The 27,866-nt window shown below is 62.8% G+C and overlaps 1 protein-coding gene across 1 annotated transcript; it reads left to right on the forward strand.

Annotated features, from left to right (window-relative positions):
* The first annotated feature begins 2,173 nt into the window (after window positions 1-2,173).
* MUC2 (mucin 2, oligomeric mucus/gel-forming) lies at window positions 2,174-27,866 on the forward strand. The gene is made up of 50 exons (XM_033119743.1): window positions 2,174-2,263; window positions 2,794-3,064; window positions 3,367-3,481; window positions 3,812-3,902; window positions 4,021-4,130; window positions 4,300-4,510; window positions 4,754-4,879; window positions 5,373-5,490; window positions 5,570-5,708; window positions 5,798-5,908; window positions 5,996-6,065; window positions 6,158-6,295; window positions 6,382-6,546; window positions 7,055-7,149; window positions 7,311-7,437; window positions 7,839-8,094; window positions 8,223-8,275; window positions 8,371-8,471; window positions 8,835-8,986; window positions 9,255-9,393; window positions 9,683-9,793; window positions 9,876-10,055; window positions 10,173-10,412; window positions 10,931-11,087; window positions 11,294-11,425; window positions 11,967-12,114; window positions 12,421-12,464; window positions 12,871-13,059; window positions 13,513-13,539; window positions 14,091-15,238; window positions 18,185-18,485; window positions 19,154-19,471; window positions 19,760-20,004; window positions 20,316-20,490; window positions 21,016-21,263; window positions 21,851-22,034; window positions 22,310-22,535; window positions 23,130-23,308; window positions 23,650-23,719; window positions 23,847-23,944; window positions 24,046-24,077; window positions 24,747-24,921; window positions 25,188-25,292; window positions 25,510-25,550; window positions 25,685-25,807; window positions 25,894-25,992; window positions 26,631-26,759; window positions 26,974-27,013; window positions 27,225-27,351; window positions 27,490-27,866. The coding sequence occupies exons 1-50, from the start codon at window positions 2,188-2,190 to the stop codon at window positions 27,725-27,727; spliced, it is 8,193 nt and encodes a 2,730-aa protein (XP_032975634.1). The 5' UTR covers window positions 2,174-2,187; the 3' UTR covers window positions 27,728-27,866.

Here is a 27,866-nt window from a genome sequence, read left to right on the forward strand (position 1 = left end):
TGGCCAAAGCCCAGCAGCCATGGAGACTGACCAGGGATCTGAGGGTGGAGTTGACCCCCAGAACCAGGACCAGACTGTCTGCTGGGGCGCAGTGGGGTGGGCTCCGGTCCCCGGACCTGACAGAGCCCTCAGCCCCGCCTTCCCTCCCCCTGCCGGTGGCCTGCTGTCACCGTGCACCGGGGCCCCACCTGAGACCTTGCGACTGGGCTGGGAGGGGTGTTAGGGTCAGACCCCTGGGCCTCAGGTCACCGCCGCTTCCCCACCCAGAAGGGTCATACGGCTGACCTTCTGAGACCCCAGCGAAGACCCCCCACTTTCTCAGTCTTGCCTCTACTCTTGGGACAAGGGCTGTGCCAGTGTCCTATTTCCAGCCAGGATTTCCCCATCCCCACCAGGGCACAGGAAGCCTGGCATGGAAAATGACTGCCGTGGGGGCCACAGAGGGGCCCCCTCCTTGGGTTTCCAGGGCTCGGTGCCAGCCTGGCAGGCCCCACAGGGAAGTGACACAATGGGCCTACCAGCCCCACTGGCTCCGGTTTCTAATCCCTGCTCCTTCTGGCTCAGGCCACATACTCTGTGTCCCCCAGGTCCCTGACTCCCTGCCTGGAGGACAGTTCCTGGGCCTAGAGCTGGTGGCACAGTGGGACAGGACGAGCGGCTTTATCCCAGGGCCCTGGGAGTGGCAGGTCCAGGCCCTCAGCTCCAGTCACCCTCTCAGTCCTGGGGAACCTTCCCCCTTGATGTCCTCACCGCCCTGTGGGGTCCCCCAGGGATCATCAGGTGGTGTGAGCACCTCTTGGCCCTGGGTGCTGTCGCTGTGGCAGAAGGTCCTATCTGCATAGGAGGCCCCGGGAGATGCCAGGCTGGGACTGTGACTCCAGGTCACCACCTGTGACTGGGGCCTGGGTGAGGGAAGCTTGCGTCCCACAGCCCCCGTCCACCGGGCGGCCCCCTGCCCTGAATCTCAACACCTGTTGAAATGGGTCCGTTCCCCCCTTGTCCCTGGAATTCAGGGACCACTAGATTGGAACTCGTGGCTCCCCCCACAATCTGAGTTTGCTGTCCACTCTTGCTGGCCCGTCAGAAGCCAAATTCAAGATCCAAGTCTGTTTCAGGAGGAAGAAAGTGTGGGGAGGAGAGGGCCCCTGACCTCAGTTTACCCACCAGCTACACGGCGGGTGCCACCTGTGCCCTCCTGGCGTGAGCACTGGCACGCCTTGAGGTTTCCCATGGGTTGGGGCTGGTACAAGTTCAAATGCCATGCCACGATCCCTGAGGCATTTCTGGGTGAGTTCTCGGCTCAGCTCGAGGGTCTGAGATACATCAGAGGCCGCAGCTCATCTCGTTGGGGCTGGACCCTCTCCTGGGAGTGAGAGGTGTGGCCTAGGAGACTCCTGGCACGCTCACGTTTGGGTGATGCTGGGGGCAGGGCAGGGCCTTTGCTGGGGGTGGGGGTGCCTCCCCACCAGCAGCAGTTCTGATGACTGCCTGGAGCCACGTCTGGGATCCCAGCCCCACTCCCCTTGGGGTTGGCCACTCATGGCCAGGTCCCCTGTGCCCCAGCAGGACTCCCCTAGTTCTGATTACATGTAACTCCAGGGACGGGCTCAGTGTGGGAAAAGGAGGGCATTAGAGGTGGGGCCGGTGTGGACCCAAGAGCTCCACGAGCTCCAGCTGACTGGTGGGGGAAGAGCACCCCATCTGTGGGCAGCACCTCATGCTCCCTGCCTCGGGGGGAGCTGGGTGCAGGGAGCGCAGGGCGGGGCCCAGGCCCTGGGGGGAAGCTGGGGCCCGAGCGCCCCCACTGCCCAGCCAGGGAAGGGCCCGGGAGCCCCTCGGAAGACCTCATTTGACCCACTGAGCTCTGGCGGGCGCTGGACGGTGGGGTGGGGGCCGTGGCGAGCCTGCGGGCGTGTGTTGGAATGGGGTAATTGGGGCTACATCCTGACACAGGTGAGCTTGACGCACGGAGATGAGTAAATAAAGAGACAAACCTTAGATAACCTGAATCAATATTTCCCCACGGTGGCCCGCAGGAGCCCCCACAGCTGTTTTCTTGATAATCTGGCCAACGCCCCACCCACCCCGACCCCTCCCTTGCCCTCCCGCCCTCTGATGGCCCTGGGTGCCATATAAGGCTGGGACCTCTGTCCTGGTCGCTCTCCCACACTGCCCTGCCGAGCCACCATGGGGCTGCCACTGGCCTGCCTAGTGGCCCTCTGCCTGGCCCTGACCCCGGCCAGGAGTGTGGAGCTGCGGAGAGGTGAGGCGGTGGCGGGCAGTGTGTCTGGGAGGTGCGGGCAGCTGAGCAGACGCATTGCCTGGCAGGAGGAGCTGGTCCTCTGCCCAGCCTGTGGGGTGACCTGCAGACCCCACCTCTGCCAACTGCAGAGGGAAGGAGGGAAGGGGGACAGGTGCTCTTGGGTTCCCACCATCCCTTTCAAGAGGTCACCCGGCCAGAGTGTGTGTCTAGGGGCTGCACCAGGTGGCAACACCCAAGCTGGGCCATGGTCTGTGAGTGTGGGAGGCAGCGTTGGCCAGGGGGCCCATAGGTCCAGGTATCGGGGCCTCGGAGGGGCCAGGCCAAGACGGCCCCTTTGCACAAGGGGTCACTTCAGCCTGGGTGACAAGGTCCAGCAGAGGCCCCTCCTGCAGGATACCCTCCCCGGGCCTGTGTGGGGACCCCAGGGCTCTAAGCCACTGCCGGGTGCCTGTGCACGGTCCTCAGAGGGCGGCTGCCGGCCGGTGCTGGGTGTCGCCTGGGCTGCTCACCCTGTGTCCCCATCACCCCAGAGGGCAGAACCCGAAACCACGGCCACAATGTCTGCAGCACCTGGGGCGACTTCCACTACAAGACCTTCGACGGGGACGTCTACCGCTTCCCTGGCCTCTGCGACTACAACCTGGCCTCCGACTGCCGCAGCTCCTACAAGGAGTTCGCCGTGCACGTGAAACGCAGCCCGGGTCGCGGCGGGGGCCACCCTCAGTTCCAGCACATCCTGCTGATGATCAAAGACGACACCATCTACCTCACCCACCAGCTGGTCGTGGTGAACGGGGCCATGTACGTGCGGTCGGGTGGCCTCCCTGCCCTCGTCCTACAAGTGGGGGCCCAGGGGTCCCTGTGAGCGCCCACAAGCCCCCGTTCTAAGACACAGAAGGATAGTGCTGGCTTTGAGTTCAGGTCATTGATTCATTCAACAAACACAGATGAGTCCCCACTGGGAGCCCCCATGGGCCAGGGACTCGGGGGGCCATCCTGCCACTCTGTACAGGCCTCAGTCCCCTCCGGGCAGCAGGACTGGGGAGGGCCAGGAGCAGTGGGTGGCTGTGTGGCTGGCACGTGACTCTCTCCTGTGCCCCCAGTGTCACCACCCCGCACTACAGCTCTGGGCTGCTCATCGAGAAGAATGACGCTTACACGAAGGTCTTCTCCCGTGCTGGCCTCAGCCTCATATGGAACCGTGAGGACTCGCTCATGGTGGGTGCCGGACCCCAGGGGAGCACGGGGTCTGGGGGGCTGGGAGTTCCCAGTGGCCTCCATCCAGGCTGGTAGAGAAGACTGGTGGGTTAGTGGTCGGCAGAGGCGGGACCCTCAGGGCCGGGGTGCTGGCTGTCCTTGCCCCCACCACCCTTCCTAGTCCTCAGTGACGCCAGTGACACCCCCTGGCTGACCCCAGCCCTCCCGCTGAAGACGACTTCCATTCAAACAAGGTTCTGAGGAGGCCTGGCCATGGGGGCTTCCTCCTGCTGTCCAGCCTGTGGTGCTTCTGGCCCACGGCCACTCACTTGCCTCCTCTTTCCTCGACAGCTGGAGCTGGACAGTAAGTTCCGGAACCACACTTGTGGCCTCTGTGGTGACTACAACGGCCTCCAGAACTACTCTGAGTTTCTCTCTGACGGTGAGTTTTCCAGGGGCTTGGCGGGCATAGTTGTGTATAGGTTCCCGGCGCCCCCCTGACGGGCTGTGTACAGGCTCCCGGGGCCACCCCCACCCTGATGAGCTGTGCCCACCCCCAGGCGTACTGTTCAGTGCCATCGAGTTTGGGAACATGCAGAAGATCATCAAGCCTGAGGAGGTGTGCGATGACCCCGAGGACGTGCCAGCCCCCAAGTCCTGCTCTGAGCACGTGAGTCGCTGGCCGGCCCGGCCCGGGCAGGAGCTGTTCCTGGGGTGGGGGCCCCGTGCTCACAGTGCTGCTTGTCTTCCCCGAGAGTCCCCCACCCCCTGGGCAGCGTAGCCAGGAGGAGGGTGCGAGCAGCCCCCGCGCCCTGCCCACTGACCCATGTGCCCGCCAGCGTGCTGAGTGTGAGGAGCTGCTGACAGCCATGGCCTTCGAGGAGTGCCTGGGCCTGGTGCCGCTGGAGCCGTACGTGCAGACCTGCATGCAGGACCGCTGCCAGTGCCCGCCGGGGGCCTCCTGCATGTGCAGCACCATCGCTGAGTTCTCCCGCCAGTGTTCCCACGCTGGTGGCCGGCCAGGGAACTGGAGGACTGCCACGCTCTGCCGTGAGTGCCGAGTGGGCAGGCTCAGGAGGGTGGGACCCCCAGGCACTCGGGGGTGATCCACGGGGAGTGCAGCCGCTTTGGCCGGCCCAGGGCAGGGGCCACACTGCTGACCACACAAGTGGCCTCAGCCTTGGGTGAGAGGCAGACACAAAGCAGGGCAAGCCCAGAGCCCTTGGCAGTGCAGCCGCTCTGTCTCTGCCCACTGCACCCCACCGGCTCAGGGGCCTGGCTTTGCCGTTTCAGCCAAGAGCTGCCCCGGGAACATGGTCTACATGGAGAGTGGCTCACCCTGCATGGACACCTGCTCACACCTGGAGATCAGCAGCCTGTGTGAGGAGCACCGCATGGATGGTTGTTTCTGCCCAGAAGGTGCGTGCTGCGGCAGGCGGTGGGGCAGGCCAGTGGGGCAGGAGGGGACACAGCCCCAATGGGGCCCACCTGGCTTGTGAGCCCTGGGACGAGTGGCCTCACTGCGCTGCCTTGGGCTTGGGTTCTCACTGCTCTGAAGGGACAGGGTGGGCAGAGATGGCACAGGAGGAGCGGCACGGTGCACCTCCCTCTGGAACTCAGGGGAGAAGGTTCAGGCTGAAAGGACACAAATGCCGAAGACCCCTTCCACACATACACAGTGGTGGCTTCCAGGGGTCCTGGGGGACACCTTTCCGGTCACCCCCTCCTCCTGCCCGGCCCATGGAACCTGGAGGTCCCTGGGAAGGGGCCCAGACACTGTGTGGGGACCACAGTGTCACCCAAAGGACCAGAGGTGCCTGTGGGTGGGAAGCCTGGCTGCCAGCCCCACGTCGGGGATGCCAGCCCCTTCTGAGGCCGGCTGAGTGTGACGTCACGTCCCGTGTTGTCCCAGGCACTGTGTACGATGACATGGCGGGCAAGGGCTGCATCCCTGTGAGCCAGTGCCACTGCAAGCTGCACGGACACCTGTACGCACCCGGCCAGAAGGTCACCAACAACTGCGAGCACTGGTGGGTCCAGGGCCGAGGGCTGGGGGCCGGGCGGGCAGGGATGGCGTCTGAGCCTGACGTGTGCCCTGCTGCCTGATAGCGTCTGCAACGCCGGCCGCTGGGTGTGCAAAGACCTTCCGTGTCCCGGCACCTGTGCCCTGGAGGGCGGGTCCCACATCACCACCTTCGACGGGAAGAAGTATACCTTCCACGGGGACTGTTACTACGTGCTGACCAAGGTAGGCTGGCCGCCAGGAGGGCCTGAGGGCAGAGCTGGGCCCCGGCCTGTGTCGGCTGTGTCCTCACTGCGCCCCTGCCCTCCCCGCAGGATGAACACAACGACTCCTATGCCCTCCTGGGCGAGCTGGCCCCCTGCGGCTCCACGGACAAGCAGACCTGCCTGAAGACGGTGGTGCTGCTGGCGGACAAGAAGAAGAATGTGGGTGTCCCGCCCTCTCCCTTCCCTGCACCCCCAGGGCCCTCCAGGCTTTTCTCAGCCCCTCTCTCCCCTCGGCCCTCCCCACAGGTGGTGGCCTTCAAGTCGGATGGCAGCGTGCTGCTGAATGAGCTGCAGGTGAATCTTCCTCACGTGACAGGTGAGTCCTGCTTCAGGAGCCCCGGCTGGGGGCGGGCGGGGTGGGCCGGCCAGCCGAGCAAACCTCACGTCCCTCACGTCCCTCCCTTGCAGCCAGCTTCTCCATCTTCCAACCGTCCTCCTACCACCTGGTGGTGAGCACCACCTTCGGCCTGAGGCTGCAGGTCCAGTTGGTGCCGGTCATGCAGCTCTTCCTGACGCTGGACCAGGCCTCCCAGGGGCGTGTGCAGGGTGAGTGGCCCCCCGAGGCTCCCCCACAGAGGCCTGCTCTGCCTCCGCCTGCCCTGCCCCCTCCTAACCGTGTCCTGGCCCCTCAGGCCTCTGCGGGAACTTCAACGGCCAGGAGAGCGACGACTTCAAGACAGCGGGCGGGCTGGTGGAGGCCACGGGGGCCGGCTTTGCCAACACCTGGAAGGCCCAGTCCAACTGCCACGACAAGCTGGACTGGCTGGACGACCCCTGCTCCCTCAACATCGAGAGCGGTGAGGCTCGGCCCCACCTGGGACAGCCGGCTCTCGGCCATGGTGCCCTCGCCGGGCAGATGGGCCTCCCGGTGGGACATGGTGTGTGGGTGGGGGTGGGTGGAGGAGAAAAGACCTGCCCTACTCGGGGCCAGCTGTCCGCCTGCTGCGTTCTGCTGTGGCTGGTTTATGGTGGCCTATGTTGGCAGCCCACCAAGTCACACAGCAGAAAGGCCAGGCCCACTCACTGTGGGTGGCAGCCCTTATCTAGGGACTGTCCTAGTGCCGTGGCAGTATGTCCTCCCACCCTCCGTGATACCCTGCCATGCCTGGGAGGTTGAGAGAGGGAAGGTGGTAGACACCCCTGCCTTGCAAGGGGGCACCATTCTGGGCTGACCTGCCCTGGAGGAAGAGGTCTGGGCTGGTCCAAGGGGGGACGGTGTCCACTCCAGCCTGCGGAACAGGACAGCCAGACTCAGGGACCTACTAGAGGGTCCACCCCTGCTGAGGTTCTGACACTCCTCTCTAGCCAACTACGCCGAGCACTGGTGCTCCCTGCTGAAGAAGACGGAGAGCCCCTTTGGCAGGTGCCACTCCGCCGTGGACCCAGCCGAGTATTACAAGGTGGGTGGGATCCACGCACGCAGGTGTGCTCTGTGCCCCGGCTGACTCTGCCCTCTGGCCGCGAGCAAGGCCCCGGCTGGAAGCTGCTGAGTGTGTGCTGCTGCGTGCGATGTGTATCCCCTCAGCACCTTCCTCTGTCACCGTCCTGTTTTGTTGCCCAGAGGTGCAGATACGACACGTGCAACTGCCAGAACAACGAGGATTGCATGTGTGCGGCCCTGTCCTCCTACGCCCGCGCCTGTGCCACCAAGGGCGTCATGCTGTGGGGCTGGCGGGAGCTCGTCTGCAGTGAGTGCCGTCCCTTGCGGGCGTCTTGGGGCTCAGGGGTCCCGGTGTCTCTGTGGGAGGGGTCTGGGGGTGGCCTTCACTTCACCCACCAATCCCTGTGGCAGCTCCTCCAAGCATCGGGGTCCAGGGGGCGGGTGACTGCAGCTGGTGACTGCACTCCCAGTGTCCTCTGCCAGGAAGCGGAAGAAACCAGCCCTCCACTGCCCTTGCCAGCGGGGAGGGTCCTGGAACTGTGGCCACAGCCCGATTGCCCAGATGGGGAGGCATGTGGGGCGGGGGTGCCAGGGGGACGGCCCTCACTGTCCCCTTGGCTGGCAGGTGTGGCTCGGGGACAGTCAGCAGGATGGGGTTTGGGGGCCAGGCCGCCCCTGTTGCCCCTCACAAGGCCCCTTCCCCCGCAGACAAGGACGTGGGCTCGTGCCCCAAGTCACAGGTCTTCCTCTACAACCTGACCACCTGCCAGCAGACCTGCCGCTCGCTCTCCGAGCCTGACAGCCACTGCCTCAAGGGCTTTGCGCCCGTGGACGGCTGCGGCTGCCCCGACCACACCTTCCTGGACGAGAAGGGCCGCTGTGTGCCGCTGGCCAAGTGCTCCTGTTACCACCGGGGCCTCTACCTGGAGGCAGGGGAAGTGGTCCTGAAACAGGAGGAGCGATGGTGGGTGTCCCGGGGCAGGGGCGGGCGGGCACGGGGCTGGGGGCAGGGGGCAGGGGTGGATCCCCCTGAGGGAGCCCACAGCCCCGCCTGACCCACAGAGGCTCCTTCACCTCCCACTTCTCCTGCAGCGTCTGCCGGAACGGGAGGCTTCACTGCACCCAAGTCAAGCTGCTCGGCCAGAGTAAGTGGTACAGCTCTGTGCGTGGCTTCCCCCCGTGGTCTGCTGTCCCCACCCCCCAACTTCAGCTTAGCTAAGGGGGCCCCTCCGTCCCACAGGCTGCGCGGCCCCAAAGATTCATGTTGACTGCAACAACCTGACCGCACTGTCCATCCGGAACCCCCGCCCTGTCAGCTGCCAGACGCTGGCTGCCGGCTACGTGAGTGTCGGGGAGGGGAGGGGCAGGCAGGCTCTGGGCGCCCCGCCTGCGGACACAGGGCCTGCGTTGGGAGGACACAGGGCCTGCGTTGGCCTTCCCTGTCCCTAGAGGGAAGTGGTGGCTGGTGAGGCCCTGCCCAGCCTCCTGGAGCACTGGGGGCCAGTGTAGGCTCCCCTGGCAGGCAGCCCTCACCTGTCTGCTGCCCAGTGCTGGGCCCAAGGAGAGGGGCTTCAGGGCTTGGGCCAGGGAGACAGGTCAGGGGTGGGTGGGGGCGTGAGGGGTGTCTGCAGTGTCAGATGAGCAGTCAAGGGCAGGGCCGGCCTGGCATCGGATCCCTGAACCCCACTGTCTGGCTGCCCCCAGTACCACACAGAGTGCATTAGCGGCTGCGTGTGCCCCGAGGGGCAGATGGATGACGGCCGTGGGGGCTGTGTCGTGGAGAAGGAGTGTCCCTGTATGCACAACAAGCATCTGTATAACCCCGGGGACAAGATCAAGGTGGACTGTAACACCTGGTGAGTGGCCGGGCCTCGCTGACTCTGGTCCCAAGCGCTCAGAGGGCAGTGTGTCCTGGACAACAGGCCAGGGGTCTGCAGGGCCCCATGTCCCCACCCGGTTGGCAGGGCTCTGGCCCGAATGGGGGTGCTGGACGGCACTTTCGGGCTGGCAAAGGCTTGTAGGCGTCGTGCCCGGGGAGCTGTCCACGTAGCACCCAGGGCTCTGAGCAGGGGTGGGAACCCTGGGCTCCTGCGGCCCCTCCAGCCCCATTCTTGCTCTTCTCAGCACCTGCCAGAAAGGGCGCTGGGCTTGCACCCAGACTGGGTGCCACGGCACCTGTACCATCTATGGGAGCGGCCACTACATCACCTTTGACGGGAAGCAGTACGACTTCGATGGACACTGCTCCTATGTGGCCACTCAGGTGACGCCAAGGGCACTGTCAGGGCCGGCCTCTGTCCCGCGGGCCCCACTCTGTGGCCCGGGGCTGCTCTCAGCCCAGCGAGGGGCTTGGAGGTGGGAGGGGCCCACTTTCATCCGCCCTCCCGTTCTGTGACCCTCCCTTGCTGCATGGGGAACGAGGGGCGTGTGTGGGGTGGTTAAGGTCCCTCGTGCGGCAGGGTTATCCGCTCTCAGCAGAGGGGGGCTGAGGCTCGGTGGGGGTGGGGCGCCGGTGCCCAGCTGGCTTGACTCACGTCCCCCGTGGCTCCCAGGACTACTGTGGCCAGAACTCCTCGCTGGGTTCCTTCAGCATCATCACCGAGAATGTCCCCTGCGGCACTACGGGTGTCACCTGCTCCAAAGCCATCAAGATCTTCATAGGGGTGAGTGCTTCCCACCCCAGGGACGCGTGGGTTCTCAGAGACCTTGGATCCGGCCAGTGACTGGCTGTTTCCCCTGGGACAGAGGACGGAGCTGAAGCTGGAGGACAAGCACCGCATGGTGATCCAGCGTGACGTAGGCCATCGCGTGGGCTACACCACGCGGGACGTGGGCCAGTACCTGGTGGTGGAGACCAGCACCGGCATCATCGTCATCTGGGACAAGCGGACCACCATCTTCATCAAGCTGGCCCCCTCCTACAAGGTACGTGGCCGCCCGCCTGCCCGCCCGCGTGCCCAGCTGAGCCTCCCGGGAGCATGAGGGGATGAGCGCCTTGCCCGCGAGCCCCTGCTGGAAGCCCTTGCACACCCGTCTCCGCAGGGCAGCGTGTGCGGCCTGTGCGGGAACTTCGACCAGCGCTCCAACAATGACTTCACCACACGGGACAACATGGTGGTGGAGAGTGAACTGGACTTCGGGAACAGCTGGAAGGAGGCCCCCACCTGCCCGGATGTGACCACCACCCCCGAACCCTGCGTCAAGAACCCCCACCGCCAGGCCTGGGCCGAGAAGCAGTGCAGCATCATCAAGAGCCCTGTCTTTAGCATCTGCCACAGCAAGGTGGGCAGGGTGTGGGCGTGGCCGACGTGAGGAGGGTGTGGCCATGGGCGTGGCTGGGCAGCGCCTCCACAGGCTCTGTGTGCACACTGGGCAGTCATCTTGCTGCATCCCCATGAGGCACCAGTCCTCCAGCTTCAGCTCCATCGTCTGTGTCCTCTGGACATGTTACCAGACGTCTGAGACCCCTGGCTGGGCCCCCAGCCTCCCCGTAACTTCCAGGGCTGGAGAAAGGACAGACAGCCCCCTAACACCGAGACAGCCCACAGTCCAGGCAGTGGCAGGGGTAGGGAAGCAGGTCTCGAACTGCTGTCTTCTAGCTGAGGGCCCCAGGGCCCTGAGGGGCTGGGCGACAGGTCTGCACAGCCAGGCGTGGCCAACCGCCTCTGCACCGCCCCCATCAGCTCCACGGAGCCCTGGGTGGCGAGACCTCGGGGTCCTGAGTTCCTCGGGCCTGTGGGAAGGCTGGCCCCATGAGGGCAGCCAGCACTGACCCAGGCACACGGCGGCTTCTCCCCCAGGTGGACCCCAAGCCCTTCTACGAGGCCTGCGTCCACGACTCCTGCTCCTGCGACACCGGTGGGGACTGTGAGTGCTTCTGCTCTGCTGTGGCCGCCTACGCCCAGGAGTGCACCAAGGAGGAGGCTTGCGTGTACTGGAGGACGCCCGACCTGTGCCGTGAGTGCCTGCCTGTCTGGACCCGGGGTGCCCACGGGGCAGGCGGGGGCCACCACCCTGTGGGCGGGGCGGTACTTCAGCCGTCCAAGGGACGGGGTGTGCGTGGTCCCCTGCCCTGCCTTCCCCTGCCTGAGTACCCAAGCGTCATTTCTCGGGACCACTGTGGCCCCAGCCCTCCCGTCTGACCTCATCCCTGCATCCCCCAGCCGTATTCTGCGACTACTACAACCCTCCAGACGAATGTGAGTGGCACTATGAGCCTTGCGGGAACCGCAGCTTTGAGACCTGCAGAACCATCAACGGCATCCATTCTAACATCTCTGTGTCCTACCTGGAGGGTGAGCATGAAGGACTTTGGCTCACTCTGTGTGGCTGGGGACCCTGAGTTCCAGGGTGGGCCAAGCTCACCTTGCTTCAGCGTTTGTTCAACAGGGGTTTGGAGCCCGAGCTAGGGCCCTGCCCTTGAGGGGAGAAGCAGGAAAGAAATAGGTTAACACCCAACGCATAAGGTCAGGAACAGGAAGTGCTGCAAGGAACGGGCAGAGCAGGATGGGGACACGTTTCAGAGGATGGGTTGGGGGGGCCTTTGAGCTGAGAACTAAGCACGAAGGCGTGAGAGGAACACCAGGTCAGGGTCAGAAGGGTGCAGCAGGTGGGCGGGGCCTGGCTGTCCACCAGCCGATGGGCGGGGCCTGGCTGTCCCTTTGGCCACATGACAGTGTGCTGGGCCCAGCTGGGGGATCAGGCTCCTGCCTTTCCAGCTGACCTTTCTAGAGGAACATGCTGGAGAGAGGGTCCTGCCTTGGCGGACAGTGGGCGGGGTCTGGTGGACATGTGACCCTTCATCGTGGTTTCAGCCCAGTGCCCTGTGCCCACTAGGCTGCTACCCACGCTGCCCTGCGGACAGGCCCATCTACAACGAGGACCTGAAGAAATGTGTCACGAGCAATGAGTGCGGCTGCTATCACGAGGGCATCCTCTACCCGCCTGGAGCATCTGTTCCTCCCAGGAATGAATGCGAGTCTTGGTACCTAAGCTCACATCACGGGGCTGGGGGAGGTCGGTGCACACACAGGCAGACATGCACACCCATGCGTGCACACGTGTGTGGGTGCCCAGGCACACACATGCACACGTACGCGCATGGGAGCCAGAGCACGGGATGTCCGTTCACATCCTCCCCTCTCCATCTGGCTTCTGCCCGCCTGACCCCTCCTCGCTCTGCCCACAGTTAGAACCGGTGGGTGGGCTCCTTTGGGGCTATGTCCTGAGGCTCTGGGCTTGGGGGAGCCGGTGTTTCCTTGGGACTGCAGCCATTGAACTTCCTTTCCAGCGTGTGCATTAACTCCTCGCTAACTCTCTGCCAGCCAGAGGAAGGTAAGCTGCCCCCTGCGGCTGCCCTTGAGATGGCCAGCTGGGGTCCCACCCAGGAGACCCCACCGGCTGCCTGTCCCTGGGCTCCTGGGCTCGCCTGGCTGGGGTGGCTGGTCTGCTGGGGCCCTTCCCAGCCCAGACGGGGCTCTGCTCTGCAGCAGCCCCTGTGCGGCTCCCATCGCACGGCTGTGTTTCTCCTGATGGGAGCCGGTGGCCCCGTGGTGAACTCCTGCACCCCTCCTGTGACCCAGCTCCTGTGTTCTGACGAGGCCCTTCGGGTTCTGGGGATGGAGTTCTGATGGGGCGTTGGCTTATAGGAGCTGGGGACGCCCCACCTTTCCCTTACTGGGATAGGCCCAGGAGCTCTTGTTCCAGATGTGTTGATGTCCATCTCCCTCCCACCCCCCAGGGAAGATTCTCAATTACACGCAGGACGGCTCCTTCTGCTACTGGGAGATCTGTGGCCCCAACGCGACGGTGGAGAAGCACTTCAACATCTGCATGTCCACCTTACCACCCTTCTCCTCCCCGACACCTACCACCACAACCACCACCTGCACCACCACGCCCACCACCACCACCCCAACCCCCAGCACAGGTGAGGCCCAGCGCCATGCACCCCGTACCTCCTAGGGCCCCTGTCTTCCCCCGCACCCTGAGCTCAGTGGAAAAGTCCCTTCTAGGGGCAGGAGCGTGGCCAGTGTGGCAGGGTCTCACCTCTGCTTATGGGTAGAGATGATGTTGACATGGCTCTCGACTCAGCGAATAAATGTCCCCCGGGTCCCCAGCCTTGTGAATTGAGCTGCCAGCATCATAACCACATCCCTGAGCCCAGACCACAGCGAAGGTGACTTGGGGACATTTCCCCAAATCAGCAAGAAATGCCTCTATGGGTTAGAAAATGCAGAGAAACGCCATTACATCCCTCATAGCCACAACTGAACAAGCCAGCAGGGCATGACAGTGCAGGAAAAGGAAACTTGGAGAAATGAAAAACATTTACAAATCTCAAACTACATAATGACACGCTCTCTTTCTCACTTCCCTGCAGTTTCGTCTGTTCCTTCAACAACTCCGGGTAAGTGTGCAGACGGCACTCCCTGGTGGTGATGGATGGGCCCGAGAAAGTCCCACAAAAGGGCCGGCTGCCCGGCCATCTGCTTAGGGACCACACATGCTGCACTTGGTGACAGATTCCTGACTTGCTGGGTCCAGAGACTCATGCAGCGGGACTTGACAGGCTCTGGGTGACAACATTGTCAGCCAAGAGTCAGATGAAGCCCCTTCCAGGTGTGCCCCTTCCCCACTAGAATGGGTGACCTTTTTATTATTATTATTATTATTTTGGCTCAAGGATTTACCAATAGCTTAGAAAGGGGCACTAGGCTGGAGCTCTGTGGCCTGGGTCTGTCATCTGGTATAACACCAGGGGCGCTCTAACTTCTCTAGGCCTCAAAATACGGGTGGGTGCCCGTGGTGTCCAGCCCTTAACTCTCAGCCTGCAGTCTGGTCCTTTGGCAATGAGGGGGGCCAGCTGGTCGTGGGGTCTCAGCTCTCTGAGCCCCAGTGCCCTCCCAGGTAAGTGCTGTGCCCAGGTATAAATGACAATACTGAGTCTTACTTCCCTAGAGCTGTGTTGCTTCTGGTCTGATTGGATCAACAACGATGACCCGAATACCGGCAATAATGCAGGCGACAAAGAGACGTTCGACAGTGTCTGCCAGGCCCCCGAGGACATCCAGTGCAGGTCGGCCAAAGAGCCCGGGCTCAGCTTGGAGGAACTGGGTCAGAAGGTCCAGTGCAACGTCTCGTTTGGGTTCATTTGCAAAAATGAAGACCAGTTTGGAAACGGACCATTTGACCACTGCTATGACTATGAGATACGTGTGAAGTGTTGCCTGCCAATGGATCAATGTCCTTCGAGCCCAGCCTCAACCCCCACCCCCACCACGGTGAGGACCACCCCTGAACCAACTACCATCACAACAGAGACACCAACCCCGACCCCCGTCATCACCACCACCACCACAGTGACCCCGACCACAACACCCACCATCATAACAGAGACCTCAACCCCGACCCCACCACCTACCACCACAGTGACTGCCACATCTACCACCTCGCCAACATCCACCCCAGAACCAACGACCACAGTGACGACTACTACGACCACATCCACTACTACGCCAGTGACCCCTACAACTGTGACCACCGAGCCGACAACCACTCAGTGTGCGGATGACTGCAAATGGACAGGCTGGCTGGATTCCGGTAAACCCAGCTTTACCAAACCAGGTGGAGACTTTGAATCCATCAAGAATGTCTGTGAGCCAGGCTGGGCAGCCAACATCTCCTGTAGAGCTTCTCAGTTTCCCAATATTCCCATCGAAAATCTTGGACAAACTGTGGTGTGCGACCTCTCAGTTGGACTGGTGTGCAAAAACCAAGACCAGAAGCCAGGAGGAGTCGTGCCCCAGCCCTACTGCCTCAACTATGAGATCAACGTCTACTGCTGTAATAGGTACTGTGCCTCCACCCCCACCCCCACGACCACCACCACCACAGAGACACCAACTACGACAGTGACCCCAACCACCACACCCATCATCACCTCATCGGAGACCCCAACCCCGACCCCCATCACCACCACTACCACGACCACCACAGAGACCCCAACCCCAACACCCACCATCGTAACAGAGACCCCAACCCCGACCCCCATCACCACCACCACCACGACCACCACAGAGACCCCAACCCCAACACCCACCATCATAACAGAGACCCCAACCCCGACCCCCATCACCACCACCACCACGACCACCACAGAGACCCCAACCCCAACACCCACCATCATAACAGAGACACCAACCCCGACCCCCATCACCACCACCACCACGACCACCACAGAGACCCCAACCCCAACACCCACCATCATAACAGAGACCCCAACCCCGACCCCCATCACCACCACCACCACGACCACCACAGAGACCCCAACTCCAACACCCACCATCATAACAGAGACACCAACCCCGACCCCCATCACCACCACCACCACGACCACCACAGAGACCCCAACCCCAACACCCACCATCATAACAGAGACACCAACCCCGACCCCCATCACCACCACCACCACGACCACCACAGAGACCCCAACCCCAACACCCACCATCATAACAGAGACACCAACCCCGACCCCCATCACCACCACCACCACGACCACCACAGAGACCCCAACCCCAACACCCACCATCATAACAGAGACACCAACCCCGACCCCCATCACCACCACCACCACGACCACCACAGAGACCCCAACCCCAACACCCACCATCATAACAGAGACCCCAACCCCGACCCCCATCACCACCACCACCACGACCACCACAGAGACCCCAACCCCAACACCCACCATCATAACAGAGACACCAACCCCGACCCCCATCACCACCACCACCACGACCACCACAGAGACCCCAACCCCAACACCTACCATCATAACAGAGACACCAACCCTGACCCCCATCACCACCACCACCACGACCACCACAGAGACCCCAACCCCAACACCCACCATCATAACAGAGACACCAACCCCGACCCCCATCACCACCACCACCACGACCACCACAGAGACCCCAACCCCAACACCCACCATCATAACAGAGACACCAACCCCGACCCCCATCACCACCACCACCACGACCACCACAGAGACCCCAACCCCAACACCCACCATCATAACAGAGACCCCAACTCCGACCCCCATCACCACCACTACCACGACCACCACAGAGACCCCAACCCCAACACCCACCATCATAACAGAGACACCAACCCCGACCCCCGTCATCACCACCACCACCACAGTGACCCCGACCACAACACCCACCATCATAACAGAGACCTCAACCCCGACCCCACCACCCACCACCACAGTGACTGCCACATCTACCACCTCGCCAACATCCACCCCAGAACCAACGACCACAGTGACGACTACTACGACCACATCCACTACTTTGCCAGTGACCCCTACAACTGTGACCATCGAGCCGACAACCACTCAGTGTGCGGATGACTGCAAATGGACAGGCTGGCTGGATTCCGGTAAACCCAGCTTTACCAAACCAGGTGGAGACTTTGAATCCATCAAGAATGTCTGTGAGCCAGGCTGGGCAGCCAACATCTCCTGTAGAGCTTCTCAGTTTCCCAATATTCCCATCGAAAATCTTGGACAAACTGTGGTGTGCGACCTCTCAGTTGGACTGGTGTGCAAAAACCAAGACCAGAAGCCAGGAGGAGTCGTGCCCCAGCCCTACTGCCTCAACTATGAGATCAACGTCTACTGCTGTAATAGGTACTGTGCCTCCACCCCCACCCCCACGACCACCACCACCACAGAGACACCAACTACGACAGTGACCCCAACCACCACACCCATCATCACCTCATCGGAGACCCCAACCCCGACCCCCATCACCACCACTACCACGACCACCACAGAGACCCCAACCCCAACACCCACCATTGTAACAGAGACCCCAACCCCAACCCCTATCACCACCACCACCACGACCACCACAGAGGCACCAACCCCAACACCCACCATCGTAACAGAGACCCCAACCCCGACCCCCATCACCACCACTACCACGACCACCACAGAGACCCCAACCCCAACACCCACCATCGTAACAGAGACCCCAACCCCGACCCCCATCACCACCACTACCACGACCACCACAGAGACCCCAACCCCAACACCCACCATCGTAACAGAGACCCCAACCCCAACCCCCATCACCACCACTACCACGACCACCACAGAGACCCCAACCCCAACACCAACCATCATAACAGAGACCCCAACCCCGACCCCCATCACCACCACTACCACGACCATCACAGAGACCCCAACCCCAACACCCACCATCGTAACAGAGACCCCAACCCTGACCCCCATCACTACCACTACCACGACCACCACAGAGACCCCAACCCCAACACCCACCATCATAACAGAGACACCAACCCCGACCCCCATCACCACCACTACCAAGACCACCACAGAGACCCCAACCCCAACACCCACCATCGTAACAGAGACCCCAACCCCGACCCCCATCACCACCACTACCACGATCACAACAGAGACCCCAACCCCAACACCCACCATCGTAACAGAGACACCAACCCCGACCCCCATCACCACCACCACCACGACCACCACAGAGACCCCAACCCCAACACCCACCATCATAACAGAGACCCCAACCCTGACCCCCATCACCACCACTACCACGACCACCACAGAGACCCCAACCCCAACACCCACCATCATAACAGAGACACCAACCCCGACCCCCATCACCACCACTACCACGACCACCACAGAGACCCCAACCCCAACACCCACCATCGTAACAGAGACCCCAACCCCGACCCCCATCACCACCACTACCACGATCACAACAGAGACCCCAACCCCAACACCCACCATCGTAACAGAGACCCCAACCCCGACCCCCATCACCACCACCACCACTACCACTACAGAGACACCAACCCCAACACCCACCATCATAACAGAGACCCCAACCCTGACCCCCATCACCACCACTACCACGACCACCACAGAGACCCCAACCCCAACACCCACCATCGTAACAGAGACCCCAACACCGACCCCCATCACACACACTACCACGACCACCACAGAGACCCCAACCCCGACCCCCACCATCTCAGTGACCCCACCCCCAACACCCACCACCACTATTAGCACGGAGACCCCGATCCCTACAAGCACAACACCTGTGCATGAGACCACCACGCCTGAGTCCTCCACCCCGTCAACCTCTCAGTCCACCGTACCCTCTTCCACGGAATCAAGCACGCTTCTGACCACCATTCCAACAATTGTGGAGACATCCAGCATGCCTTCACCGACCACGGAAACGAAACCAACAGTCACTACCACAGGAGGCACCACGCCCGCTCCTCCACCCACTCCAGGTACACAGACACCAGGAGCCTGCGTGGCAGCTGGTTCAACTTATGGTTCCTCCTTACCTCATGAGAGCTCCCTCTCCTACCAGGGGAGCTTTGCATCTCCTCAGACCCAAGCCAGGTGCCCCTGCTCTGCCCACTGAGAACGGTTCCCAGGAAGGTTCCAGGCAGGCTCAGGTGTTTGCCTGCCAAGCTCAGCCAGTGAGTTTTCAGGCAGCCACTGACCACCGGCCTGTATGTGGGCAGCAGAGCCAAAGACCCCCCTATGTGCCCCCACAGGATGTCTTCCCTCAGGCACAGCTGCCTTTGGCCCCTGGCCCTCAGCTCATGGCTGTGTGATGGGCAATGTGGGCAAAACTGTCCCAAGGGGAGCCCAGAGAGGCATGTGTCCAGGACAGGGTGGGAGCAGAGGCTGCCAGTCAGATGCCCTCGAGACCGTCCCTCCATGCCCCCTCTCCTGCCTGCCCTGGGGCAGGTGCTTAACCCATGGGCCTCCCCACGGGCCCTGCTCACTCTGCCCTTCCTGGAGACTGAGGGCTGGGACAATGGACATGAGGCCTTTCCGGGCCACGTGCTACACCCTGAGTGAGCGGTCTGCAGGTACTGCCAGGCCCCTGTGGTGTCTAAGATGAGGGGATGCTGTCAGCCCTCACTCATAAGCTCCATTCTTACAGGAACACAGACCTCAGGTCCTACGACTTTGAAGACCACTCCCACCAGTGGGACCACGACTGGACCCCCCTCGCCCACCACAAGACCCCCTTCCACACCCACACCCACTCCCCTGACTGCGTCCACCACCACCACAGGAACCCCCACCCCAACAGGAAGCTCCTCCGCCACGCCCCCTCTACCGTCCACACCACAGACCTTCTCAACCAGCGTGCCCATCCCCACGACGAGCCCGATCGCTACCCCCAGCACCGGCGAGAACATGGTCACCAGCCCCATTATCACATGCTGTGTTTTGAATGACACACACTACATCCCAGGTGCCCACGCTTTTCACTTCTGATTCTCAGGCAATGGAGGCTGGTGGGAATTTGGTGGCTTTGACCAGTGGTTAGGAGTCAGGTCTCAGGTCTAACGTGGGTGCTTGCTCAGGAAGCTGTTTGCTGAGTGCGGGCGGCTGTCGCTGTGGCCGGCTCCACCGCGAGGCCACGAGTCAGGGAGAAGTGGGGGTGGGGGTGGGGGTGGGCTTCCGTCTGTGGGGACCTGCATGTGTAGTCAGGTGGCCAGCCCTGTCTGGAGGGTATAAGGACTGGGTCTCTCCCTTGCAGGTGATGTGGTGTACAATGGCACCCACGGAGAAACATGCTATTATGTGAACTGCTCGCTGAGCTGCCAGTTGGAGTTCTTCAACTGGTCCTGCCCGTCCACACCTTCCCCAACACCCACACCCTCCAAGCCAACACCCTCTTCCACGCCAAGTCCATCCACGCCGACCACACGGCCGTCCACAGCATCGAGCACGCCGACCTCCACCAAGCCCCCTGGGTGCCCGAACTTTGATCCTCCCAGACAGGTCGGTGGGCTGCGGGTGGCTTTTGTCCCTTCAGCATCTAGAGCCCCAGGCAGTGCCTTTCTGCTGGTCACCTCAGATGGCCCTGTCCCCTATGTCCGGACCCATTCCCAGGAGGGCTGAGCCCTAGTGAGAGCTGGCTGGCTGCCGTGAGGCTGAGGAAGCTGCCCCCTGGACGGGCCACCCTTGGCCTCCAGCCTCCCAGGGAGGGATCTTAGCACTCAGCCCAGGGCCTCCCAAGCACAACCCACCCTCTGCTGCGTGGGCTGGGCGGCCAGCTGGCCTGGCTGACCCTATACCGTCTCCGCCTGCAGGAGAACGAGACGTGGTGGCTGTGTAACTGCACCATGGCTGTCTGTAAGCATAACAACACTGTGGAGCTCGTGGAGGTGGAGTGCAACCCCCCGCCCATGCCCACCTGTTCCAACAACCTCACGCCGGTGCGAGTCATGGACCCCGATGGCTGCTGCTGGCACTGGGAGTGCGACTGTAAGCCCACCGATGCCACAGGGACCCTCCCCACCGTCTCCCTTCTGTGGGTGGGGGGCTTCAGGGCAGACCCCCGTTGGGTGCAGACCCCAGGTTGGACATGATGGCCCAATTGCTGAGCACCGCTGAGGGCCAGGCACACGTCCCTAGGGACTCTTCAGGCCCCACTCACTCCCCGTCTCAGGCAGGGGCCCAGGCAGGGTCAGGGGCTTGCCTGGTAGAACGAGGCCAGGGCTACAGGGGCAGAGCTGGAATTTGAACCCAGACCTCCTGGCTCCAAAGCCAGGCCCCGTCCTGCAGAAGGAACGGGCCACTGTGGGCTGAGTGGGGAGACGCATTGTTGGGGGCCGGAAGCTGAACTAGATCCCCGGTATGGATGCCCCGTGTGCTCCAGGAACCAGACTCTTCTGGCCCCTTCATTCCTGCTGGCCCTTCCCACCTGTCCCTCGGCTCCTGACCACCTCCTGTCCTATCCCAGCCCCCGGATCGGGGCTGTGCGCTGGCTTATCCCAGCTTCCTCCTCAGGCTACTGCACAGGCTGGGGTGACCCCCACTACGTCACCTTCGACGGGCTGTACTACAGCTACCAGGGCAACTGCACGTACGTGCTGGTGGAGCAGATCGATCCCAAGGTGGACAACTTTGGGGTCTACATCGACAACTACCACTGTGACATCAACGACCAGGTGTCCTGCCCCCGCACGCTCATCGTGCGCCACGAGACCCAGGAGGTGCTGGTCAAGACAGTGCACATGGCACCCATGAAGGTGCAGGTAAGCCGGCGGGCGAGGGGGTGCACAGCGGGTACCGGTGCTGGTTCCCGTACGGGGTGGGGCACTGGGCTGAGGCCCCAGGAGTCAGGGCCGCTGCTCAGCAGACACACCCAGCTCTTCTCACAGGCCCTCCAGGGGCGTGCGGGGACCCCTTGGGCTCCCCCACTCAAGTCCCTACCACCTACACTGGATACAGGTCTCTGTGGCAGAAGCCCCGTCCCCAAGTACAGGGGCGGGTGGGCAGGGGCTGAGCACACACCCGCATGGAATTGTTGGTTCTCATGACCTGGGGCCCCAAAGTCTCTGGGGGGCTCCGAGGGCAGCACCTTGCTGCTGTACCCCTGGGACCAGTCGGGACAACGCTCTGGTCCTGCACATGGAAAGGAAAGGGAGAGGAGACGGGCAGAGATTCCCCCTGCTGCGCACACAGTGTGAGAATGGGCGGGGCAACCCTAGTGACCCCTGAAGGTGCAGTTCACCGGCCCTGCCCTGGTTGGACACACAAGGCTCCCTTTTGAGGGGTGACCAGGCAGGGTTGGCCTCCAGCTGGGAAGCCAACACAGCCCTGACCCGGTGTGTTGGCCCAGGTGCAGGTGAACAAGCAGGCTGTGGCATTGCCCTACAAGAAGTACGGGCTGCAGGTGTACGAGTCAGGCATCAACTATGTGGTGGACATCCCTGAGCTGGGCGCCGTCATCTCCTACAACGGCCTGTCCTTCTCCATCAGGCTGCCCTACCGCCTGTTCGGCAACAACACCAAGGGCCAGTGTGGTGAGCCCCGGCCCCTGCTGGCCCTGGGGAGGGTGGGGGTGGGGCAGAGGCTGGGTCTGAGCGCCCGCCAGCCCAGTGTCGTTCTCCTGCCCCTCTGCTCAGGGCCCCGTGGCCACCATCCTGGGTTTGGCTCCTGTGGGAGGCCAGTAGGAGTCTGGTGTCACTTGTGCCCTTGGCCCTGGCCAGCTGGTCACCAGGAAATCGGGGCTGGACAAGGGGAAGGGTCCTAGAGCTCGCCCCGCTGCCAGTTCAGCGTGACCTCCTCGCCAACACAGGCACATGCACCAACAGCACCGAGGACGACTGTGTGCTGCCCAGCGGGGAGGTGGTGTCCAACTGTGAGGTCGCAGCTGACGAGTGGGTGGTCAATGACCCCTCCAAGCCGCACTGTCCCCACACCACCTTCACCACCAGGCGTCCAGCCACCACGCCCTCAGGGGGCAGCGGCCACACCCCAAACAAGGACTGTGCGTCTCCTCTGTGCGAACTCATCAAAGACAGGTGACCTGCCCCTGCGCCCGGCTGCTGCCTCAGTTACTAGCGAGCTGCAGGGTCTTGGGGAGCAGGCTCACTTCTCTGTGCCCCCAGCTTGTGTGCAAAGAGGAGTGGAGGCAAGGGGCTGAGTGTGAGGCTCTGGCAAGCGCCGTCAGACATCCCTGTGCCTTTTCTGACCTCCCAGACCTCTTCTGCCCCCAGATGGGACAGTGTGGGCTGAGCGCGAGTCCTAGGGTAGACCAGTTGACCCGGTGCAGAACCAGGATCCAGACCTGATATCAGAGGCAGAGATGGGCTTAGACAGAGGGGGCCACTCCCAAAGCTGGTGAGGAGCGTGTGCCTCACCCCTAGAGTTGTGCAAGTTGGGGCTGGGTGACCCTCTGCCAGGGTTGCCGGAGGGAGGATGCTGGCCCACACCATTTAGACGTGGAGCCTCCCACTCTGGGAGGCCCCACGGCACCTCATCCTTGGGCCACAATGCTGGCCCTCCTTCCCCGAGCCCGGCCTGGGTGCCTCCAGGCAGTGCAGGTGGAGGTGGAGGTGGTGGGTTGAGGCAGAGAGTGCCACCAGCCGGAGCCTGACCCGTGCCCTCTCTGACAGCCTGTTTGCTCAGTGCCACTCCCTGGCACCCCCCGAGCACTACTACGAGGCCTGCCGGTTCGACAGCTGCTTTGTACCCAACTCGGGCATGGAGTGTGTCAGCCTACAGACCTATGCGGCCCTCTGTGCCCAGGAGGGCGTCTGCGTTGACTGGAGGAACCACACCCACGGGGTCTGCTGTAAGTGCCTGCGTGCCCCTGCCCTGGGCTGGGTCTCCTAGGGCTCTGCCGGGCGCTGTGCCCAGCCTGAAGCCAGGCCGGGATGGGTGGCCAGGCACACGTGGAGACCAGGCTGGGCATTGGCGTGGGGAAGGAGGGCTGGCTGGAGGGTCTGGGAGGGCTGGGGTGCTTCCGGCCTTGCCAAGCATAATTGGTACCCGCTGCCCAGCTCCGGAGAGCATGGGGGGCTGCGACAGGCAGTGCCAGGCAGTGTGGGGGGTCTGGGGAGGACTGTCATTTTGGGGAGCACAGGCTCCTCCCTCCTGACTCTGGCCCCTCTGACTGCTGCCTCCCTCCTACAGCCATGAGTTGCCCGTCTCACAAGGAGTACCAGGCCTGTGGTCCTGCGGAAGAGCCCACCTGCAAGTCCAGGTCGGTCTTGGGAGGATGCACTGGGGCACCTGGGTCCCTCCCGGCCGGCAGCTGGGCAGCACTGTTTGTGCCGCCTGCTCCCCAGCTGATGGCACACCCACCTCATGATGCCTTCCCATCCCTCCAGCTCCTCGCAGAACAACACCGTCCTGGTGGAAGGCTGCTTCTGCCCGGAGGGCACCATGAGCTATGCCCCTGGCTTTGATGTCTGCGTGAAATCATGTGGTATGCCACCCACTCACGGTCTTCTCTCCTGTCTCTGTGACGCCGAGCCTGGTCCTGCTGCCCCCGGACGCTGCTAACTGGACTTGTCTCTTCTCTCCTAGGCTGTGTGGGACCGGACAACGTGCCCAGAGAGGTAGGCACCCCCCCCCCCCCGTGCTGGGGTGGGATTCTCCTACAAACCCTGAGTTTTGGGGGTGGGATGGGTTGGACGTGAGAACCTGGGAGCTTAAAGACTAAGTAATGAGTCATTTTAAGTCCTGGAACTCTGAGCTAACAGGGACGTTCACTCAACCTCCCACCCATTCATGACTTCCTCCTTTCATCCACCCATCCATCATCCATCCATCATCCATCCATCCATCCATCATCCATCCATCCATCTGTCCATCCATCCATCCATCCTTCTATCTGTCCATCCACCCTCCACACCACCTGCCCATCATGGGATGCTCTGTCTAACCCCGAGAGATGTCTTAGCCGCTGCACCGTGGTCCGTGTCTCACGTGGGGTTGATTCTTTAGTCCATAGACCCTGTGGTGTGTCTGCCATGCGCCTGGCCCGTGTAGGCCAATGCTGCTGAGCAGGTCACTGTCATGATGGTAGTGGCCTGGGCCTGAATGAGGGCGGCTGTCCTGGACCAGAACCTCCCCGGGAGGGCACACGTTTCCCCACAGCGCCCTCAGTGGGTGCCCCAGGCTGTGCCTTGTCACCGCTGAGCGCAGACGCATCGCGGCACAGCACTGGTGTCTGGTGGGGGCTCACCTCCCCGCTCACCTCCCTGCTCACCTCCTTCCTCCTGCAGTTTGGGGAGCACTTCGAGTTCGACTGCAAGGACTGTGTCTGCCTGGAGGGTGGAAGCGGCATCGTCTGCGAGCCCAAGAAGTGCACGCAGAATTCCCCCAAGTGCACGGAGGACGGCACCTACCCGGTCACGGAGGTCGACCCTGCCAACACCTGCTGCAACATCACCACCTGCAGTAAGGCCGCCTGGGGGCAGGGGAGCCATAGCAATGCCTGGGCCCCTCCTGTGGCCCCCAGGTCACTGAGCAAGCCCCCATGCATGTGTCCACCTTCCCCGTGAGCTAGACAGTGGTGGGGCTGCTGGAGGCCAGGGCGTGTCCAGCTGAGAGCGGGTGTCGCAGGGGCCGACGCCCTCAGGACCTGACCCTGTGTGTGGGAGGCTGTTGGGGCCCTGCCTGTGGGGAGTGTCGTCATTATTCCCGGGCCTCCTCCCTCTCTTCAGAGTGCAACACCAGCCTGTGCAAGGAGAAGGCTCCCCTGTGTGCTCTGGGATTTGATGTGAAGAGCGAGATGGTACCAGGAAGGTGCTGCCCCGTGTACTCCTGTGGTGAGTGGGCCCGGGGCTGAGGGGCAGGAGAAGGTCCCGGACCCAGGGCGGCCTGAGGACGACCGACCCAGGGGCCGGGCAGCAAGCTTGGCTGTGGCGCGAGGCGCGGGTGGAGTGAAGAGGCTGCCTCCTGGGGCCTGCACTCCGCGCGCCCTGGGCCCAGCGCCCACGTCGTCCACGTGTACCTGACCCACGTTCCTCTTTTCTTTCTCCCAAGTGCCCAAGGGCGTGTGTGTTCTTGAGAACGCCGAGTACCAGGTGAACAGGGGTTGTGCTGGGGGTGTGGTGGCAGGAGGGACGGGGGGCCTAGGGTGGGGTCGTGGGCGGGCTCCGGGGCTGGCCTGGGTGCCCGTGGGGGTGCCGGCCTCACTCACCCCTCCCTGCGCCCCAAGCCCGGCTCTCCAGTCTACTCCTCCAAGTGCCAGCACTGCGTCTGCACCAACACCACGGACAGCGCCACACAGCTCAACCTCGTGTCCTGTAGCCATGTGCCCTGCAACACCACCTGCGACATTGTGAGGCCTCTCCCCGGGGCGGGGGGGCACGGGCCCCACCCACAGCCACGCCCCTGTCCTCTGGCCAACGCCTTCCTGTCTCCTAGGGCTTCGAGCTCGTGGACGCCCCTGGGGAGTGTTGCCGGAAGTGTGAGCAGACCCACTGCATCATCAACAGGCCCGATAACCAGCACTTCATCCTGAAGGTGCCAGGGGGGCTCCTGACACGGGGTGCACCCGCCGCCCGGCTCCATCTCCCAGTGCCAGCACGCTGTACGAGTGTCCTGGGGCACCCATAACAAGTGACCACAGACCAAGGGCAAAAAACGGCAGGGACAAGTCTCTCACAGGCCCGGGGGCCAGAGCCCGAGAGCCAGGTGTCACAGGGCCGCTCCTCCCACAAGCCAGCCTCTGGGGCACCAGGCATCCCTGGGCTGTGGCCGTGTCACCCATGTCACCGTGTCACCCGTCTCTGCCTCAGTCCTCACGTGGTCTCTTCTTTCTCTCTGTCTCTATAAGGACAGTTGTCATTGAATTTAGGCTCACCTGCTACTGCAGGATGACCTCCTCTTGACTTAAGGACATCTGCAAAGGCTCTTTTCCCAAATAAGGTCACACCTGCAGGTTCTGGGGGTTGGGAAGTGGACACGTCCATGGACCACAAGCTGGTGGCTGTCCCCCGGCCCTCCTTGGTGTCACCTGCCTGTGGCTCTGGGCCTGCTGGCTGGGCCTCCTGTCCCAGAAGCTGCACCTGCCTGGGAGGCGGGGCTGCCAATTGTTCCTAGTCTTAACTTTCTGGGTGGGCCTCCTGCCAGTGCTCACTGGACTGTCCTCTGCCCCACAGCCCGGTGACATGAAGAGTGACCCCAAAAACAACTGCACCTTCTTCAGCTGCGTGAAAATTCACAACCAGCTCATCTCATCCGTCTCCAACATCACCTGCCCCGACTTTGACCCCACCACCTGCCTTCCGGTGAGTGGCCTGGCCCGGGCACTGGCTCTGTGTGCTCTGCCGGGACTCGGGGTCTCCAAGGACCTGGGGGCGGGTCCCCAGTGCTGGGACAGTGGCTTCTGCCCTGGATCCCTTCTGCAAGAACTGCCCCTTCCCACCCCTGTGGCCCTGGGGGGCCACTCAGTGTTGGGGGAGGTCTGGGGTCTCAGGCTCATTCTCTCCCCCACTCCCTTAGGGCTCCATCACCCTCATGCCCAACGGCTGCTGCAAGAAATGTGAGTAGGGGCCTGAAGGGTGGGCTCCCTGGTCCCCTGCAGGGCTGAGGGTACCAGGGACAGAGTCCCAAGAGCCACTGTCAGCTGGACGATGAGCTTGCTACAGGGTGGCAGAGGGTGTGCTTGGGGAGGGGAGAGGAAGCAGTGGGGGGGCTGGGGGCCCGGGAAGGTGCGGGGGCCGTCCCAGAGCCTCTGCCTCCCTGTGGCCCAGGCATCCCTCGCAATGAGACCAGGATCCCCTGCTCCACCATCCCCATGACCAAGATAGTCACGGACGCTGGCTGCACAGGCAAAATCACCACGAATTACTGCTCTGGGTCCTGCGGGACCTTTGCCATGTGAGTTTCAGGCGGAGAGCAGCCCCGGTGGGGGCAGGGAACGGGGGCTGCTGGTCCTGTGGGTGGGGGCGGGCGGGTGGCCCTCGCTCTGGCTGCTCTTGCATCTGGCAGGCGGCCCTCACTCTGGTCTGCCCCCAGGTACTCGGCCGAAGCACAGGCCCTGGACCACAAGTGTTCCTGCTGTAAGGAGCAGCGCACCAGCCGGCGGCAGGTGGTGCTGAGCTGCCCGGATGGCAGCTCCCGGAGCCACACCTACACCCACATCGAGAGCTGCCTGTGCCAAGACACGGTGTGTGAGATCCCGCTGGCCCAGCGCAGGGTCCCCAGCCGTGGTCGGCGCTCCAGCTCCCAGGTCCTGCGTCCAGGGACGGCCTGAGCAGGGCGTCCCTCCTGCATCCTTTCACCTGCTGACCCTCTGAATTTCTTCCCCTCCTAAACTTCCTCTCTGAAGATATTTATTTTCTGAGCCTTTGTTCAATTCTTTGCTTTTCAAAATAAACTCAGGCAGAGACGCA

The sequence above is a fragment of the Rhinolophus ferrumequinum genome, chromosome 11, assembly GCF_004115265.2.
Source record: "Rhinolophus ferrumequinum isolate MPI-CBG mRhiFer1 chromosome 11, mRhiFer1_v1.p, whole genome shotgun sequence".
NCBI classification, from domain to species: Eukaryota; Metazoa; Chordata; class Mammalia; order Chiroptera; family Rhinolophidae; genus Rhinolophus; species Rhinolophus ferrumequinum.